The sequence below is a fragment of the Poecilia mexicana genome, unplaced genomic scaffold (genome assembly GCF_051168715.1).
Source record: "Poecilia mexicana isolate PSO_F unplaced genomic scaffold, ASM5116871v1 scaffold_3, whole genome shotgun sequence".
Taxonomy (NCBI): domain Eukaryota; kingdom Metazoa; phylum Chordata; class Actinopteri; order Cyprinodontiformes; family Poeciliidae; genus Poecilia; species Poecilia mexicana.
In genome coordinates this window covers 15,076,196-15,094,308 of record NW_028263372.1, presented here as the reverse complement: position 1 = coordinate 15,094,308, position 18,113 = coordinate 15,076,196, and the positions used below count along the sequence as shown (strand labels likewise).

General features: G+C 36.8%; 1 protein-coding gene across 1 annotated transcript; it reads left to right on the top strand.

The window, feature by feature from the left end:
- The first annotated feature begins 11,031 nt into the window (after positions 1-11,031).
- Positions 11,032-12,186, top strand: LOC148160190 (uncharacterized). The gene has a single exon (XM_088004619.1). It carries the CDS (start codon positions 11,032-11,034, stop codon positions 12,184-12,186), a length of 1,155 nt encoding a protein of 384 aa, XP_087860745.1.
- The last annotated feature ends 5,927 nt before the right edge of the window (positions 12,187-18,113 follow it).

Here is an 18,113-nt window from a genome sequence, read left to right as displayed (position 1 = left end):
CCAGGCCAAAAAGCTGAATAAAGCATCAAATCACCTGACAGTGGCAGAGAAAAACAGAAAATGGACATTACTCTAGAAGTCAGAGGAACAGAGCCAGCACAGTGAACTGAAAATCAATTTTAAGAGGCCTTGGTAAAAATGTAATTCACAGCAAAAAATGTTGATGACTTAGAAATAAGCCAGTCATATGTAAAATGTATAGTTTTTCTTAAAGTGAACACATTAAAAAACCAGTAACCAGTAATTGTTTAAAAAATGACAGTTGTCATTTTTTAAACAAAAATGACATCTGTTCCCAAAAATACTTGTGCAGGAACAGTGGATTTTAGATTCGTACTCTCCCTCTCTACACATATGCCGTGCTATATACCAATACCCTCGGCGTGTACTATAAGGGAAAGTAAGGTTGGGACAAGCAAAGACAAGTAAGGATAAGAACAACAACAAAAAAAAGAACTCTTTGGAAGAGAACTAAGAAGAACTATAATTTCTCTGCATGGCAGGTTCCACTGGCAGATTGTGGAAGTGGTTGATATCAAGAAATTCAAGAAAAGGCTTCTAATCCCTGCAGAACAAGTCCCAACACTCAGCACAAGAGCAGCGGAGGCTGAGTTTCTACCACTGTAGACAGGACCCAAGATGCAGGCTCTGCAGAAAAGCCACGGATATGGTCCAGCACATAATGCCAGGGAGTAAAATCCAGACAGGCGCAGCAGACGGGAACATCTGTTCCAAGTGTGAGCTGGAAATGTCACTGCCAAGGGTGGTGGAGAAATGACAAGGCTGAGATGCTGAGGGGCTTCCAGACCCAGACTGAAAAACAGGTGATGGCAAACCAAATCGAGATGGTTGTTGTCATCAAAATACAGAATAAAACAGCAGGGATAGCGCAGCAATCCCAAGGAACATCAACTTCAATAGGAGTGGACTTGAGAAGCTTGAGGAATTCCAACTTTGGAAAGAGAAAAGAGAAAAGGTGTGAAAAGTTGAAACGTGAGTTTGGCTCCAGAAGAGCACAGGCACCAACTCTTGAGATTGCTGTTCACTCCTCATATATATATATATATATATATATATATATATATATATATATATATATATATATATATATATATATATATATATATATATATATGTAGGATGTTGTAACATTTATAGACTCAGTCATACAGACTGTCTTTTAAAGTTAAATATATATATATATATTTTTGCAACACTGGATATTGAATTATGCCACGTTCTAAATACTGTATGTGCTCTGAATCAAACTCAATCGTATTACATTTCTAAAATGTTAATGTAGAAACTCATGTTTTTTAAACATGCACAACTTTCTATCTTTGTGAGGCAGACTTTATTTGGCACTAAGCCCGAGTTCATCTGCACAAAGAATTGTAAACTAGTCCTGGAAAATTGCCATAATATGCTTCTACTATGACTCACCTTTTATCTCAACACAATAAATACTGGTAAGTGTAAATTGCTTCCAATGTTTTAAAAATTCTTATTTTAGAATGGTTCAGGGGAAAAAAAAAAAAAAATAGTCTGAAACAGGACAAAATTGCAAAAATGTCTTAATTACAAGGAGAATACTGCAGACATTTTATAAAACTTTGAGGTTTTTAGATCAGACATTCTGAAAGTTATGCCACTTGAGTAATTGGAAAAACATATCACTCTCAAAACCATGCAGAAATAAGAAGACAAATTACCAAGGGTATGAAAGTGAAAAAAATGAAAAAATTTTTCGTGCTAGATGAGAGGTTTTAGCAGCTTTTCAGCTCTAGCCCTGGCCTGCCAGTTTGGCTCCTGGTCGCTTTAATTACTGTTTTGAAATGAGCAGAATGTGGTTTGGAATCGTCCTGTTCGGGGGAAAAAATTACCAAAGATCATTTTGGTTTTGTCTTCACTACTGAGGATTTCTGCTGGCTTCAGAGATGTGCACTTACGCAGGTTATGTGCACAGATTCTCCTGAAGTTTCATCAGTATTGGTTTTTGAGTTGATTTTCTTCCCTGCAGAAAAAACGGTGTTGATAATAATTAGAACTAGATTAAATTTGCATTCTTCACCTTGATAAATCTTAATTAGCTAAGGCTCAGAGATTTACCAATACTTCTGGGTTTTTCTCCTGGATTTTCCTCTTTCTTTTAATGGTGAACTTTTATTTACTGATGCAGTGAGAAGCAGTGCTACTGCTCACGCAGTGATTTACACAACAGAATCATGTCTGCGTTTAAGATAATGGAGCCTGGGACCCGAAGAATGATATAAATTCAGCACTGGTTTGTGCCTTCTATACAGAAAGACAGAGAAACCACTAAACATATGATGAAATGGATTTCCTAAATCTGAAATTGTAGACTGAAATACATTAGACATAGTTGAGTCATTTCCCAAGTAGTCTTTTTTAATGTTACATGTCTTTGCCAGCTTGTTGTTTATTTGCACTAGTTATCTTACATGACATTGCAAATAAATATGTTTCGTTATAAAAAAAATAAAAAAATAGTGACTTTATTTGTAAAAGGGGTTTAAGAGTTGACAGTTACAATTATCAGTAAATCTAATTTTAGGTTTGTTCCTACTTTATTCGTTGGAATGAACCTAATGTGTTTAAAAACACTGGGTGCAGAATCCTTTTTGATCACCCTGGAAAATGGTCCTGGCATTAAAAGTTCTCTAATGTGTTTTTGTTGCACAGCAAAATCTGAGTTATTCTTGCTGTCGTTATTCTGTGTTTACAACCTTTTTAAAACAACAAGAACCACACAATTTATTTGTCATTTCATACAGATGAAAATATTTTACATATGACTTGTATAGGATTTATTTTTGTTGTTGTTTGAAGTAGATTAACATATGTCTTTTTTCTAGATCTGGTAGATCAAACAGCACTTGAGCAGGGAAAAGCATCAGTGAAATCTTTTGACAGCCAAGCAGCGGGGGAACTTGCCTTAGATATATCTGTGGCTCTTTGGTCAGCAGTGTCTGTCTGCTGGCCTGCATCACCGTATCCATGTTAACCAGCTGCTGTACAGGCTATGGGTTAAACAAAAAAAAAAAAAAAAACTTCACTTCTATTACCTATTCAGGTCTTACCTTAGTGATGCAACACAGATCCATGACAAGCATTTTCTGTTGTAGAAACTCAGCTCTGCAAGTTTTATGTGCTTAGAAAGCCTCTATCATTGGTTGATCTGCTCCAGTATTACACTGAGCAAACAGGATAATCACACCTCATTAGACATGTTATATATTAATGGGGCCAATGTAAATAAATCCCCCTAAGTTTCAAATGGCTAAGCAAGAAAGTACGAAGCCCCTTATCTTACGGCTAATGTGATCTCGGTAAATGAAGGGGCTTTGTGCTGCTGGAGACTGCAAGAATGAATAAACAAAGATCCTTTATTGATCTGCTAAGTGGTTCAGTGAGCGTTGGTAGAAAAGTCCATGTGATCCCAGAAACACGGTCCAGTCCTTAAAGACCAGGAACCATGTCAACATGTGAGTTTTGTAATTTAACAGAATGTTTCATTGATCAAAATGAGTTGTAATGAGTTGCTTTGGCTGAATGTAGAGCATAAGTAAGGCATCGTGGGGGTCATGGTATTATATATCCACAGTAAGTAAAAGAATATGGCACGCAGTGTGTGATGCTGAAATCTGTTAGATCTCCCTGCTCGGTCTCACTCTTTGTGTGTCCTACTTGAAATTTCTGTTTGATACTTAGCAAGAGGAGAGCAGGCAATCATTAATACACAGGAATATGTTCCATGTTCTGTGGAGCTGATGGGAATTCTTACCCCTTCCCACCTTCCAAGGTGCACAAACCGGCATGTTTATCAAAACACACGCTTACCCACAACATATACATACACATACACACACACACACACACATATATATATATATGTTTGTGTGCACAGCATGGACAAGCCCAGGACTCCCTGTTGTATTTACAATTCCCTTGTCTCATTTAGAAATCAGCCTTGCTTAAAAAAAATTAAGACATAATCATACCACTTCCTTTGAAAATCAATGAATTTGACTTGTTTACTTATAAATAAGAGAAATGTGTGATTTGCATCCATCACAAATTCTCTGTTAGATATTTTCTATCTGGGAAATACTTGGGGGAAAAAAGGAGTCATGCATTATTTAAATTACAACACTTTAAATCATGTTGATTTATGATACATTCTCAATACTAAGCCTCTGATGGTATCAGGCAAGGTGTTTTATCATTTCGAATGTTTCACTTGAAAAGATCTAAGTGTGAGAAATCCCCATGACATTGACCTGTGTGAATTCAGATTTTCTTTTTTTCTTTTTTATTGTGTCAGAGAGCTGCTTTGACTGTGGACAATATCTCTTTTTATAACAGAACTTTAAGGGGATTTGCTTTGTTTTGGCAACCACTGAGCTATTGACAAGGGTTATTGGCCAAACATTGGTTGAACGGTGTTTTATCCTTTAGAGATACCCGTCTCATTTCTGATCAGAATAAAACGTCATGGTTGAAGTAATATTAAGACCTCTATGCACTTAGTTCACTTAATTGCTCCAGGTAGAGATGGTATAGCTGGTTGGATAAGAAGCTCAACCAAAATGTCATGTTTTGTTTTGTGAAGAACCGAAACACATATAGCAAAACTGAATATTTTAATAAAATATAAAAATATAACAAGGAGACTTACAAAACCCACAGGAGAAAAGCCTGACATGGAACAGGAAAACATCAGAAAGGCAAAGGAAAAATTCACCAGTGACAGAGAGAGAGAGGAGCTTAAATACTGAGGAGCTTCATTAGTAGACAAGTGACAGGTGGCTGACCGGGAACAGAGTGCAGCTGTGAGAGGAGGCTAAGCAGGCAGACTGAGGGAAAGACACTAAGAAACATGAGATAAGCTGAAGAGCACATAAACAATAACCAAAGCAAGAAACATTAATCTGAAGAAATGCACAAGTAATGAAAAGCAAGAAGAAACTGAATGCCAATGAATGAACTTCAAAGACAAGATATGGACTTATTTGTTTCAATTGCCAACTACCACTTAATATAACAATGACATTTTTTTTTTGACGCATAGTGAAAACCCAGGGATCAGGTGACCGTCACATGTGATAAAAATGCACAAGCTCAGATTTGCAACTTTTACCCTCCGTTTGCTCAGTGTGCATCTAATTGTCCTTTAACTGTCCAAAACCTTTTTTTAATGCGACTCCAAGCCTCCTTAAAAACATTTGAGCTCATCTCAGTGGAGGTTTTATTTATCATATACCTAATAAAAAGGTGTGACACTCATTGTTCCTTGAAAGAGTAGTCTTTGTTTGTTTGAAGATGGCCATCTTCAAACAAACCAAATACTTTGCCAGTTACTAAAAAATTATATCTATTATGAAAGCATTAGGCATCCTTAGCATCAAAATTGACTTCCTAACAGCTTACATACAGCTTGTTACTGTAGAAAGGTCATGTCATTTTCTACTTTTGAAAAGCTACCCCATCACTAAATAGTTTCTTTTTAGAAACCATTTAATGGCATAGCAATAGCTGAAGCGCTGTCAAAGTCTGTTCAGACAACAGGGTAGTAGTTCTAAACAAAACTGAAAGGAAGAATCAAGGATATGCAAAAATGCACTGAAAACTGAGATCACAAATCATTTAAAGTTTTGTGGTGAGACCTTGGCAGAGTCGTGCCAAATAAAACTCCCTTAAACCTCAATGTTAAAACCCAGAGCAACAACAAAAGCGAAGACCTAAACTCCTCCACAGAGAAAGGAGAAACTAATATATTCACAGTGATTTTGACAAGTTTGCTCTTGATTTTTAGTCTTTGAAAATGCTGAAATATGTTTTATTAAGAACCAGGTGAAAACAAAGATTCGGTCATGTGTCTTGTGTGTGTGAGAGAGATATTACAATTTAATTGTGCCTGTCAGATTTTTATCACAGGCTGTATGAGACAATAAAAGGTGCATATTTTTACCTGTTCCAATTATACCCCTGTCTGTACAGTAATCAGCTTGGTGTCAGCTAAATTTTTCTCACTTTGAGAGGTTTTTTATTCTGTTCATTAGTCTTTCAAAAATAAGATAATTAAGACCCTTCTGTGACACAAAATTTCCGAATTTCTGGTGGTTTGATGTAGCATCAGTGGGTGGTCTTGCTTGCAAAGTGGCAGAAATCTGTGGCTTCTAGTGAGATTTTATTGCTTGGTTGACAGTCGTATTTGTGTCTTATTTGTTGTCTGCATTTCTTCTGCTTTCACAAATTACAAGTTAATCACAAAGAAAAGAATAAGAGTTAGCAAAGCTGAAAACTGTGGACATAGAAGATCTAACTGACTTTTAACATGAACATGAATAGGAAGCAATCTGCTCTGTTACGAACCCAAGGAACAGTCAGGTCCTAAATGTAACTTCAACTTGATTATCTTAATATTTACAGACAAAATAATCTTATATTTCATATAATTAAACTATTAGACTTAAAGCAATATTGAAAAGAAGCATTTCAACTTCTTCATGATAGCAGAGTTGGCCAGGAATGCTCAGACTAGTTAGCATGACCACCTATGACAGTGGATAAGTGACTTTCCTGGAATAATAAGTTGTGTTTCTGCCATTAACACATTTAGGAGTGCGTACACAAGCATGAGTGGCAGCGCTAAGACCTTCCTCCTGGCTCTGATTGGTTGTTTTTGACTGGGACTGGTACATTTCTTGAGACTGCAATAGTTGCATTGCGAGGAGGTGGAGAAGGTTGATCTTTTTAGAGATTATTTGTCACACATTATATTGTTATGACACAGTGGGATTTTTAATAAATATGTAAAAAAGAACAAAACAACATGTATATATTGCAGCTTTAAGGGAATAGGTTATATAATTTTCATCCCTTTTTAAATTCTTTTCAGAGTTGTCTTCTTGTCTGTTAATTAAATATAAAGTTAAGTTTTAAACAGATGTTTTTTAAAAAGACATGTCAGCTGAAGGATAGCTGCCAGGGGTCATTTTAATACTTAAATGGATTCTTGTAGCAGAGCAGATTGAAGTGAAGGTGGTTTGACCGCAAGGATTAATATATACAAAGGGGCAAAACAGGGGAATAGATTGCTGTCACAGTTGGTAATTTCACAGTTTGATTGATTGCTGGCGTATTGTATTGCTCATACTGAGGTAATTAATCTGTCTTTGCATAGTTCAAAACCCCCATGTCTCAAACATGTTTGTCTTGCCAGTAATCCTGTTGGACAAAAATGGATCTCAGTTTTCCTTTCATTTCTTTCTTTTTATTTTTTCAGTTTTTCTTTTGTTTTCTCTTTAAATACCCTGAATGACAAATGTGTGAGTGTCTGCACACAAATCTATGTGGGTGAAACCAGTGACCGCCATGTCTCGGTGAGCATTATTAACCTTGCATTGTTTACTCAGCCTTACATGTATGCATGAATTGGCAGTCCATAATTCCGCACAGATTAAAGCTATTTGAATGCGAGACAGAAAATAATATCTGTCAGAAACATGCATGATTGAAATTTGTTAAATTAATGAGATGAAAAGAATGTAAAAGGATGGCAGCAGGTACGCCAGATGACGGGGTCAGTGAAAGACACACAAAGCTGATCATGATTGATGATGACGGATCAGAACATTTGTGCAAGCAGGTGAGGAATAATTGAAAAATGTGTAACTATGGTTAAATAAGTAGTCCCTGACAAACGATGAGCACAAATGTTATTTATAAGAACATTATAATCCCAAGAGGAAAATTGGTAAATTCTCAGTAGCACTGGTTTATTTGATTGCCTTATATAGGAGCTATTGCTCTTTCTCCATGCGTTTCTTTCAAATAAAGAAATATTAACATTATATAAAAAAAGGCAAAGTCACCCAGTCACAGACATGTTTTGAGATGCAGATTGACGGTTAAACAGATGCCCTCAATTCCTGTCGATTTATTTTCTCACAGAAAGCCGTGTAACAGGTGACAGGTCAGAGCAGATTTTCATAAATAACTCAGTTCAAGATATTTTTGACAGCATGATATTGAACATTCCTCAACCCCATTACAGAGCAAAATTTATATATACATATGTGTGTGTGTGTGTGTGTCTGTGTGTTCAAAAGAAACAAACAAAAAAAAAAAACATGAAATGTGGTGTATTGAACGTGCAATCTCTTCTCTCAAGATTTCTAATGATCTCACTGATAATCATAAGAAACCAGAAATCGTTCTGTTGACGGATCTTCACCCTTCCTGGTCTTACTCTCATGGGCCAGCAGTGCTCTCACTAACTACATGGTCTTAGTGTAATCACACAATGCGTGCATTTGGACCCAAATGCAGGTAAGCAAAGAAAGAAAATGAAACATTTTAATGATAACCAGGAAGCAACATTTAACTTTGGTAAGACAAAAGCAAGATATGGAACTGGACTTATAGCAGCAGAAGAAACCAGCAAGAATGAAAACCAGTAACTGATTAGAAAAGCAGTATCCAAAAAGCTGCTGTAGGTGACGTTCATAAAAAATATATATTTATTTTTTCACATTTGTTAAAACTAGTTTTTCTGGCTCCTCCGTGTGGTCCTACTGCCATCTGCAGATATATACAACTCAGAAACAACCAATCATAGCTACGTTGAAAGTGTCATGATCCGTGTTTCTGTGTATTTATTTTTAAGGTTTTTCTGTGTTCAGTTTCTGTCCTGAGTCTCTGTTGTTTCTGCGCCTTCCCCGTTGATTGCTTCCCAGGTGTGTCTCATTCCTTGATTACCCTCCCTGTGTATGTAGTCCCACCTGTTGTCTTTGTCTCTTGTCGGATCCTCGTCGAATGTCGTATGTCATTTGTCTGCTTGCCACCACATTCGAACTGTAAAGTCTTGTGTTGGTTCAGCTCTCGTTTTCAGTCCTGTCTTTCAGTTGCTACAAGTAATTAGCTGTGTGCTAACTCTCTGCCATGGCGCCTGTGTCGGACTGTGTTTGAGCTCTCTTTATTAAATTAATCATCACCACCATAACCTGGGTCTCAGCGTTAATCCTCACCACCTCTCAAACCACCAAATCATGACAGAAAGGCTTGGCAGCTGAGGGACAATGCTGAGCAGAAGAACTGGGGGAAGCTGCCCAATTAACACAGAGGCAGCTGAAGTAAATGCAAAAGATCTTCAAACCTAAAGGAAAAACTCGTGACCTCAGGGAGGGAGCATTGTCTGTTACTTCAAACTGTTAGCTTCAATCAGTATGTTTTTTTTTTTTTTTTTTAAAGTACCTCATCTTATTTTTATGTAATGTTTTTAGAGTTAACTTTAATAATGCAAGTATAATGTGAAGAAAACCAATCTATAAAATGGAGTATAAAAAGAGAGAGAAGAAATATTTTCTCTGGTCCTCTGTACAGCCTATGGGTTATTTTTACAAACTGGATTTACTTTTCACACAATTTATTTCTCAAATTGCTCAAGTCTTGGTTGAACTTTGATTCACTAAGAAAGGGGCATCAAAGGCAAGCAAAATGTACTGTAAGATAGGCATGGACAGTGACATTTCCAAACAGGCAATCAACTGAGCTTTCAAAATCCAATGAAAAGTTGAGGCAATCTTAAGGCGATCATTCCCACTCAAATGCATCTGTGAAGTAAGCACACATACTGGGTTCAAGACATGGGAACTTTAAACTTAAAATGATTAAATATGACAATTTTTGCGTACATTTTTTTTATTTGCAAATCTTTTCTTCTGTTGGTAAAAGACAATTTACAAGTAAGACTCAAATACTGTTATGGTCCAATATTTCTGAGGACACCCCAAAGAATAAAAAATCCCAAAAGTGAGAATTTTTACTGACCAAAGCTTCTGAGTAAAAAGTACAATAAAATTATGTAGGCACACACATTCACTTCCAGTTTAATTATCTTAAAGACTGATGACAATAACAATAGAAAAACTGGAAAATTTCTGAAGAAATTTAAATGAGGCCTGCCAAAGTGTGCCCATCGGTTGGAACCCAGCATTCTGATGTTACAAATTAGCATCAATACTAAAGTAAGATGCAATGTACTCAAGAGCATGTGGAGAGTCACAAGCATGTTGAGTAACATGGAATTACACCATTCGGTATGTTGAAATTAGTGTACAAGTTAAAATGAGCCAAATTGTTAACATTAGCCTAAATGCTGGCAGTAGCATGTGAGGCATCACTAACATGTTGTCTTACATTCACTTACTCCATTCAATGTACTAAGCGTGGCTGATAAATAAGAAAAATAGCTAAAAGGTTTTTTTTTAGGAAAAAGGCTAATGCTAATGGGGGCAGTGAAATGCTAATGCCTGTGCTAATGTTTGTGCTAATGTATTAGCACAAACAGCGGTGCACTAATATTGAGATGGTGTCATCATGACCGACTTTCATACCAATAGAGCCAGAATATATTTGTTGGTAATAAGGTGAGTTAAAAACTGTTTTGGGGTCAGAAATCCTCTCCATTTCTCACTCTAGCGGAGGAATATTTTGCACTAACCTGGGAGATTTTTATTTTATGGTAAAGGCTATTTGTGCACTGCCTAAGCTTAATTTTAAAGTCCCACAATAATCCCATGTGTAACAGTGGTTGGGTTAAACCAGTCATATACAGCAATTACCTGTTGTGAAAAATATGAAGGCTTTTATTAAATATTGTACAATAACTGAAAAGAGAGATATAACTTCTATCATAAATATAGATTAACCAAAACCCCTACAAATTACATGAAATACTTCTTCTTCCAGTGGGAGCCGGAAGTAAGACCCATAATTGTTTCCCCAATAAGCCGCCCAGGATTAAGGTGGATAGAATGTTCAGTTCCAATGGTATCAGTGACATCATTAGTGATGTCATCACTCTATGATATCACAAGGGAATCGCTCTCTTGAATGTGGCTCGCAGACAGAGTTTTCTCTGACCTGTTCCACAGTTCAATCGCGGCAGATCACCCTTCAGAGCTTGTTAGATATCGATTCCAGAGAAGTGAGAATTTACCAGTCATGAAGCAACAGCAGACTGCTTTTAAACATGAAGCTTTTCCAGCTAAGCTTTCATGGGTCGACATGGTAGACCTCAACATCCAAGTCGACTATGACGCTGTCATTTTCCCTGTTGAAGATGACAGCGTCGGCCCCATTGAGCCGGAAGATCAATCAGAGATCCAGGGGGAATCAAGTCCTTCCGGCAACTTTGAAAGACCAACATCTTTGGAAGTCGAGCAGAAAACAACACCCTCTGCTGGCTTCGAGATTACCCCCTCAGTGGAAGACGTGGAAGAGACAAACCAACACGTCAAAGATCTGACGAAGCAGGTAGACGATCTTAAAACAGAGTTGCAGAATCAGATTTTTGAACTCCATCAGGAAAGAGACCGAAGGGTTGCATGTCAGGCTGAAGTTAAATCCCAGCAGGAGGAGATTCTGAGGCTGCAAACAATGTTGGAAAAAGAACGTCACCAGCAAAAGATTAAAGATCTGCCAAAGGTTTCTTGCTCTTCCAAAGTCACAGTTGACAAGAGCGTTCTTCAACAGCTGGAGTACTTCAAGCGGGAGGCAGCAAAATATGCCTCCCGCAATAAAGGACTAATTGAAGTAATGGTTGAAGAATACAAAGTGAGACTTAAATATGAGGAGCAGCTCAAAAATCACTCTGAGCAAGTTTCCAAATTTAAGGCTCAGGAGGAAACGATGAAAGCTCTCCAGGGTCAGGTTGCAGACCTTAAGGTGGAGTTAAAACTTGCTCTAGAAAATATCCATCCTAGAGTCTCCACCCAACCAAAGACCCCCCTGCAAGCAGAGGAGCCCAAGCAAAGGCAGACCTTCAATCAACAAGGGGTCTCCATGGATAGCCTGACTCAGCCTTTGCGCCAACCCACATCCAGCTTGCAAACAGAAGGCTCCCTCCAAATAGAGGAGACCAAGGATAGACAGACATCCAATCATCCAGGGAGGTCCGAGGAAAGACGGACCTCCAATCAACCAGGGAGGTCAGAGGAAAGACAGACCATCTATCAAACACAGAGGTCTGAAGAAAGATGGGCGTCCATGCGACCAACCTCAACTGGTTGCATGGAGGGCCTTCATGTTGGCATTGGCATGAAGGCCAAGCTAAGCCCGGCTCGGCCTTTACACCGACCCACACCCAGGTGGTACTAACCTAGGTCACTATTCAAACCCAGGTTTTGCCAACACTGGGCATTATTGTAAATTCAATCCTTTACTCCAGGGGTGCTCAAAGTCGGTCCTCGAGGCCCGACTTTGAGCACCCCTGCTTTACACAAATTTAGGAAATCAAAACAGACGCAGGCAAATAAAATGCCTTCATCTGATTTCCAAAATCAATGGATTTTGAAAACATGAATTTCAGAGTTTAAACCCCCAAAATAAACATTATTAAAACTGTCCAGAAATTTCTGATGTGTTGAATGTGTCTCAGCACATTCAACACATTAGACTGCTAATGTACTGCAGCTATGCAATTGGTAGAAATACAACGTAACATTATATCATCATTGTTTATTTATAGAATGAGTTAGAAAACAAAATGCTATATATAAATGATTGTCAAATCTATTTCGACCCATATTAGAACTTTACGTTGATTTCCTTCATTTTAGTAGCTGTGATTTTCCCTAATTTTAGTTAATTAGTCTATTCCTAATTAACTAAAATTTACCTCTAAATGTTACCCCTGATCCAAAGCAATGAATCCATCATATTAGGACTAGGTCTTGGTCCTATTATGATGGACATAATATGACACTGTACATATAATGGTGCGTTCGCACCAAACACATTTTGAGCATCAGGCATGTTTGGTTTACATTCAAACTATGTGGAGGCGCGTCGAGGGCCGATGCAGCGTTTGGAGCGTCTAGCGCAACTTTGGACGCTGCACATAGACTTTGAATATAAACCAGAGTCGCCTGACGCTCAAAACGAGTTTGGTGTGAATGCACCATTAGAATGTTTAGTTCCTATGGTAACAAGTACATCATCAGTGATGACATCACTCTTTGATGCATCAAATGAATCTCTCTCTTGAGTGTAGCACACAGACTGTTTTTTCAGACCTGTTCCTGTTTCAGACTTATAAGTTATAAGTTATGAATCTTCTCTAGGAGCTGTTTAAATTATTTGAAGGCACAGAATCAGCCCAGTACAGGTTCACATTCTCAGGTAAGAGAGACTCACCTGGGATAAAGTTAATTTTTTAGTACTGGAATTGCACTGAAGATAAATTAGTTTCATCAAAGCATGTCATGAATATGTGTGCATGCCATGTATTCCATCTCAAGTCCATAGCATACTAGTTTTTTTGTTGCTTTTGCCACCACTAGATGATATGCATTTAAGATATAACATAAACAGCACTATTCAGAGATGCAATGAGTTTATAGCAGTAGTTTGAATTATCTAATCGTCTGTTGATTTGCAGCAGTCCACATTATCAGCAGATATAGAGGGCCCCAAAATAAAATTCTGCTTTGTCCCCATGGAGGCTTGGGCCAGCGGCCCTGATGCCACCATCTCCATAAAACATATTAAAGATTGTGATTTTCCTGTGAAAAGTATATAACAGGTAGGAGTGATGAGGCAGAAACAAATCTGTGCTTCACTAATCCTCCTGGAATCTGTTCTGATCAAACATTTATTAAACATTTCCAAACAGCACCATATATGAACTTTCTTCAAAATAATCAGTGTCCATGCTATTTTCTTTGTCATTCCAGACTATATACTTATTTCTTGTAATAAACAGTTTTAGTAGCTCCTTTAATACAAACGTACAGCTTATGTCACATACTTAAGTCTCAGAATAACCGACATTTGTTATCCCATATTCTACTGCATAAACGATATGCTATATATATATATATATATATATATATATATATATATATATATATATATATATATATATATATATCTGTATGTAGCAAGTCTGTAAAAAAGGTGTATATTTCACCTCAAATCCATCTTCACTATTTATGTATATTTGTTTTTTTAGTTTCTGAATTTTGTTTTGGTGGTGACGCTTTTATTTTCTTGCTTCCTGTTTGGCGTCATATCCTGTGTGTTCCCGCTGCTCTCCTCAGTTCGCGCCGAGCTGCGCTGGGGAGAGGTAAGCATATAAAGTTGTCTTCTGTTTAAGTGTTAAAATATTTGAAATGTTCTTAAAAGTATATTCACTGAGCTCACAACTTGTCATATTTTGTTGTTAAATTGTTTTATGTGTAGCGCAGCACGTTATTGGGTATTTAATTCCCACATTAAAGACAATTATCGAGTTTACTGTCCAAACGCTTTTATTTTTGTTCTTTTGGTTGGTTAAGGTCTGTGTGGGGAGGCCAGAGCCCGGGAACTGCTGTGCTGAATGCATTTTTATTTTGAACAGGTATGTGAGTTGCTTTAAATGTCATTTGGATGTTAAATTAATATGTTTAGTATATTTTCATATTGTAGTGAAGGATTCTTTTTGTTGTTTATTTGATTTGAACAGTGAAAGGTGTGGCTATTGAGCAGATTATTCCTATTTGAGTTCTATTTTAATTGTTTTGATATTTTTACTTGTTTGCTGACCTTAAGTTTTGGTTAGTTGTGGCACATTCCTGCCTCAGTTCGCGCCGAGCTGCGCTGGGGAGAGGTCTGTGTGGGGAGGCCAGAGCCCGGGAACTGCTGTGCTGAATGCATTTTTATTTTGAACAGAATAAACCCGCCTTCCTGCTACAAAACACCCTGGGTCCTCGACTGCTGGTTTCTTTCTTCACCTACACACACAACGCAGAGTACATACGACAGATGAGTCGGATGGAACCGGCTACATGTACACCAACATGTTCACAAAAAGACACAATATAGCTGATTTGACTCATGTAACATAAAAACGTAAAAGTAACATAATATCGCTTTCCAACAATTTTCAAAACCATTTTATTTTATAGCTGATAACTGATAACGGTGTATTAAGCCAGTGGTTCCTAAAGTGTGGGGAGCGCCCCCTACGGGGTACACAGTGCCACTGCAGGGGGCTGGAGATGAATGGGGGGACAAAAAAAAAAACTCTGAGGGAGCTGCTCATGTTTTAACTCCATTTTGCACAGAGGCTTTTATTTTAATGTATTGATAGTAAAGTTTAATATTGTTACAAATAAAAAAAGTTTGAAATAACACTGACAGCACAGAAAACTCTTCTACAATATAGAACTAAAAAAAACAAACTGTTACACAAAAATGTTTCACTGTAAAGATGGCTTGTAGTTTGTTTTGTTGCAACCTGATGTGTGAAATAAACTTCAGCGGAGTTTGAAAACAAATATGTGTATAGTTAAATGTGTGGTTGAACAATGTGTGTGCCCAGTTGTTTTGTTTTCTTTAGGGGTGGAGGGCGGAGGATTTTATTGTAATCCATAGGGGGGCCCAGAAGAAAATCTTTGGAAACCACTGTATTTAGTAATCTGTGCATAAAAACAGATCGCAACAGCTCCTGTACAATATGTTTATACCTCAGCTAACTAGAACCACCATCTTTTTGTTCCTCCCAGTGCCTGTTAGTTAAGTTGCTATGACAACGGTAAATAAAACACAAAAGGACTAGTAACTGTTCTTTTTGAGTTGAATTTGGCCCGTTTTTTGTTAATTATGTCACCACAGTTACTTGAAATGCCAACAAAAGTAATAGCTCCCCTCACGGGATCGAGCCGCACGTTTTGATATATAGTGGGAGGGGGGCATGCGGCGGTACGAGCCACATTAACGCTACTAGGAAGAGGCAGTTATTCTGAGGTGTAGAACGATAGGTGCCTGCCTATGCATTGCTATGGCGAGCCCCAACTAGCACATTTCTGAAGAAATTTAAATGGGGCCTGCCAAAGTGTGCCTGTCAGTTGGAACGCAGTGTTCTGATGCTAAAAATTAACATCACTGCTGAAGTAAGCCACAATGTACTCAGTAGCATGTGGAAAGTCATAAACATGTTGAGTAACATGGACTTTGGATAAACTCCAAATTAGTTTATCACCTAAAATTAGCCAAAATGCTAATGTTAGCCTAAATGCTGCCGGTGGCATGTGGGGTATAATTAGTATGTTGTCTCACATTGACTTCCTCAATTCAGTGAGCTAAGCATGGCAAATAAAAAAACAAAAACAGCTAAAAAGCTTATGATAGGGAAAAGGATACTGCTAATGTGGTCAGTAGCTACTGGTAATGCTTGTGCTAATGTTAATGCACTGCCTTCTGATTTTTACTTTTACAAAACTAAACATCTGATGTTTACTTTGTGGTACTTGGTTACCAGAAAATGCACTCATCTCTTAGCAACAGATTATCAACAAAATTTTGTTATTGTTCAAAAAGCATAAGATTTCTTCTGCTCTTTTGAAATATGACTTCACATATACTACTTACTACTTAACAAGAACTGTGCAGTTGGTGAATTTGGCAGAAAAGTGAAAATCTATTTATTTTTGTCATTGATGGTAAATACATTATAAAACAGGCATTCAATACAAAAGTAAATTTGCTTTATACTTCGTGGCAGTTCGTTGCCAGAATAAAACGCTCATCTCTTAAAATCAAATTAATTATTAGTTATAAAACATAAGCTTTTTTGCATAAGATAACTTATACGACTTGACAAGAATTATGCAGATGGTGAATTTGGTTGAAGAGTGAAAATGTTTCAATGCTCTCTTATGCATTACTATATCAGGCCCCAATTATAGACAACACAATGATCTGACTTTGGTGTCAATATAGCTCTGCATTATTAATATATTCATTATTAATTTACATGTAAAACACAGGAACAATAGTTTCCCTTAACATTAACGGTCCTTTTTTAGCAAACAAACTGGTCCCTCACTCTCTCTCCACTTTCTTATTGCCAGAAGACTTAAAGTTTAATTATACATGTATGATTTATTAAAACATTAGACTATAAGCTTTAGTGACATCAGGTCAATTACTTTTAGGAGTGAATGATTTCATGAATGGAATGGAATTCCATATAAATGGATCTCCACTGTTTACCACAGAGCATTTGATAGTCTAAGGAGGAAATTCTAGAATAAATTGCCACAGACATCCTCTGAAAAAAACAAAACAAAAAAGTTTTTGTTAGGAAATCAGTACAATGCTCTCTACTTAATTTGGCAGCTAGGATTTGAGCAATGAATCTCTTCTAGCCTGTTAAAACTAAATTAATAACAAAATTTAGTAAATAAGGAAATAAATCAGAAAAGTTGAAGTTATCCTTAAACTACCCCCACTAATGCTAAAAAATAAGCATTTTAATAAACACAAAAACCTGAGGCTTTGCCATACATCATTGTAAATAAATTACAACTGTATTATCAACACGTGATAAAAATTACGTGTTTTTTTTGTTTTTTTTTACCACAAGCAGAAGTAAAATTACTTCTATGTATGAAGATAATGCCACACAGCTGTACTTTCTGACAACAACAACAACAAAAAAAAAAAAAAAAACCATAATAATAATAGAAAGAATTAAATGAATTGTCTCAATTTTGAAAAATAAATTCATGGTGTGAGGCATTTAAAGTAAAAATGTAAACCATTAAAAAAAGAATAAGAAAATATATTTCACAAATACTGTGGTGGCCATTTATGTAATGTTTGCAACTCGTAATTTCTACTAATTTAGTTTTCTATTTTGGGGAGTTTAGAATTTATTTAAGTTAAGTTTAGATCCACAATCTGTAGTTAATTTGTATATTTGAATTGATTATGTTGGTAATCGGTTAGACCCTCCCATTAATTTGAGTAATTAAAACACACCGGGTGCTGAGTGGAGCGATTGTTTGGCAAATGTTTAGCGTGTGGATGGGAGGTTTTTTGTAAATGATTTTTTGACCACTTTCATTTTCACTTTTCACCTTTTGTACTTGAAACGTCATATTAAGTTTACTTTCATTTTTGACTAAGTTGTAGGACATTTTTGGTAATTATTTTGTCGCTATTTTTTTACAAGAAATAAAGAATATATTTTTTCAAACAAATTAAATCGGAAGTGCGTTCAAATCAAAACCCACCTGTTAACACCCACGGCCTTGGTC

Coding starts and splice junctions, on each gene's coding strand:
- LOC148160190 (XM_088004619.1), top strand. CDS start 11,032: ATGAAGCAACAGCAGACTGCTTTTAAACATGAAGCTTTTCCAGCTAAG.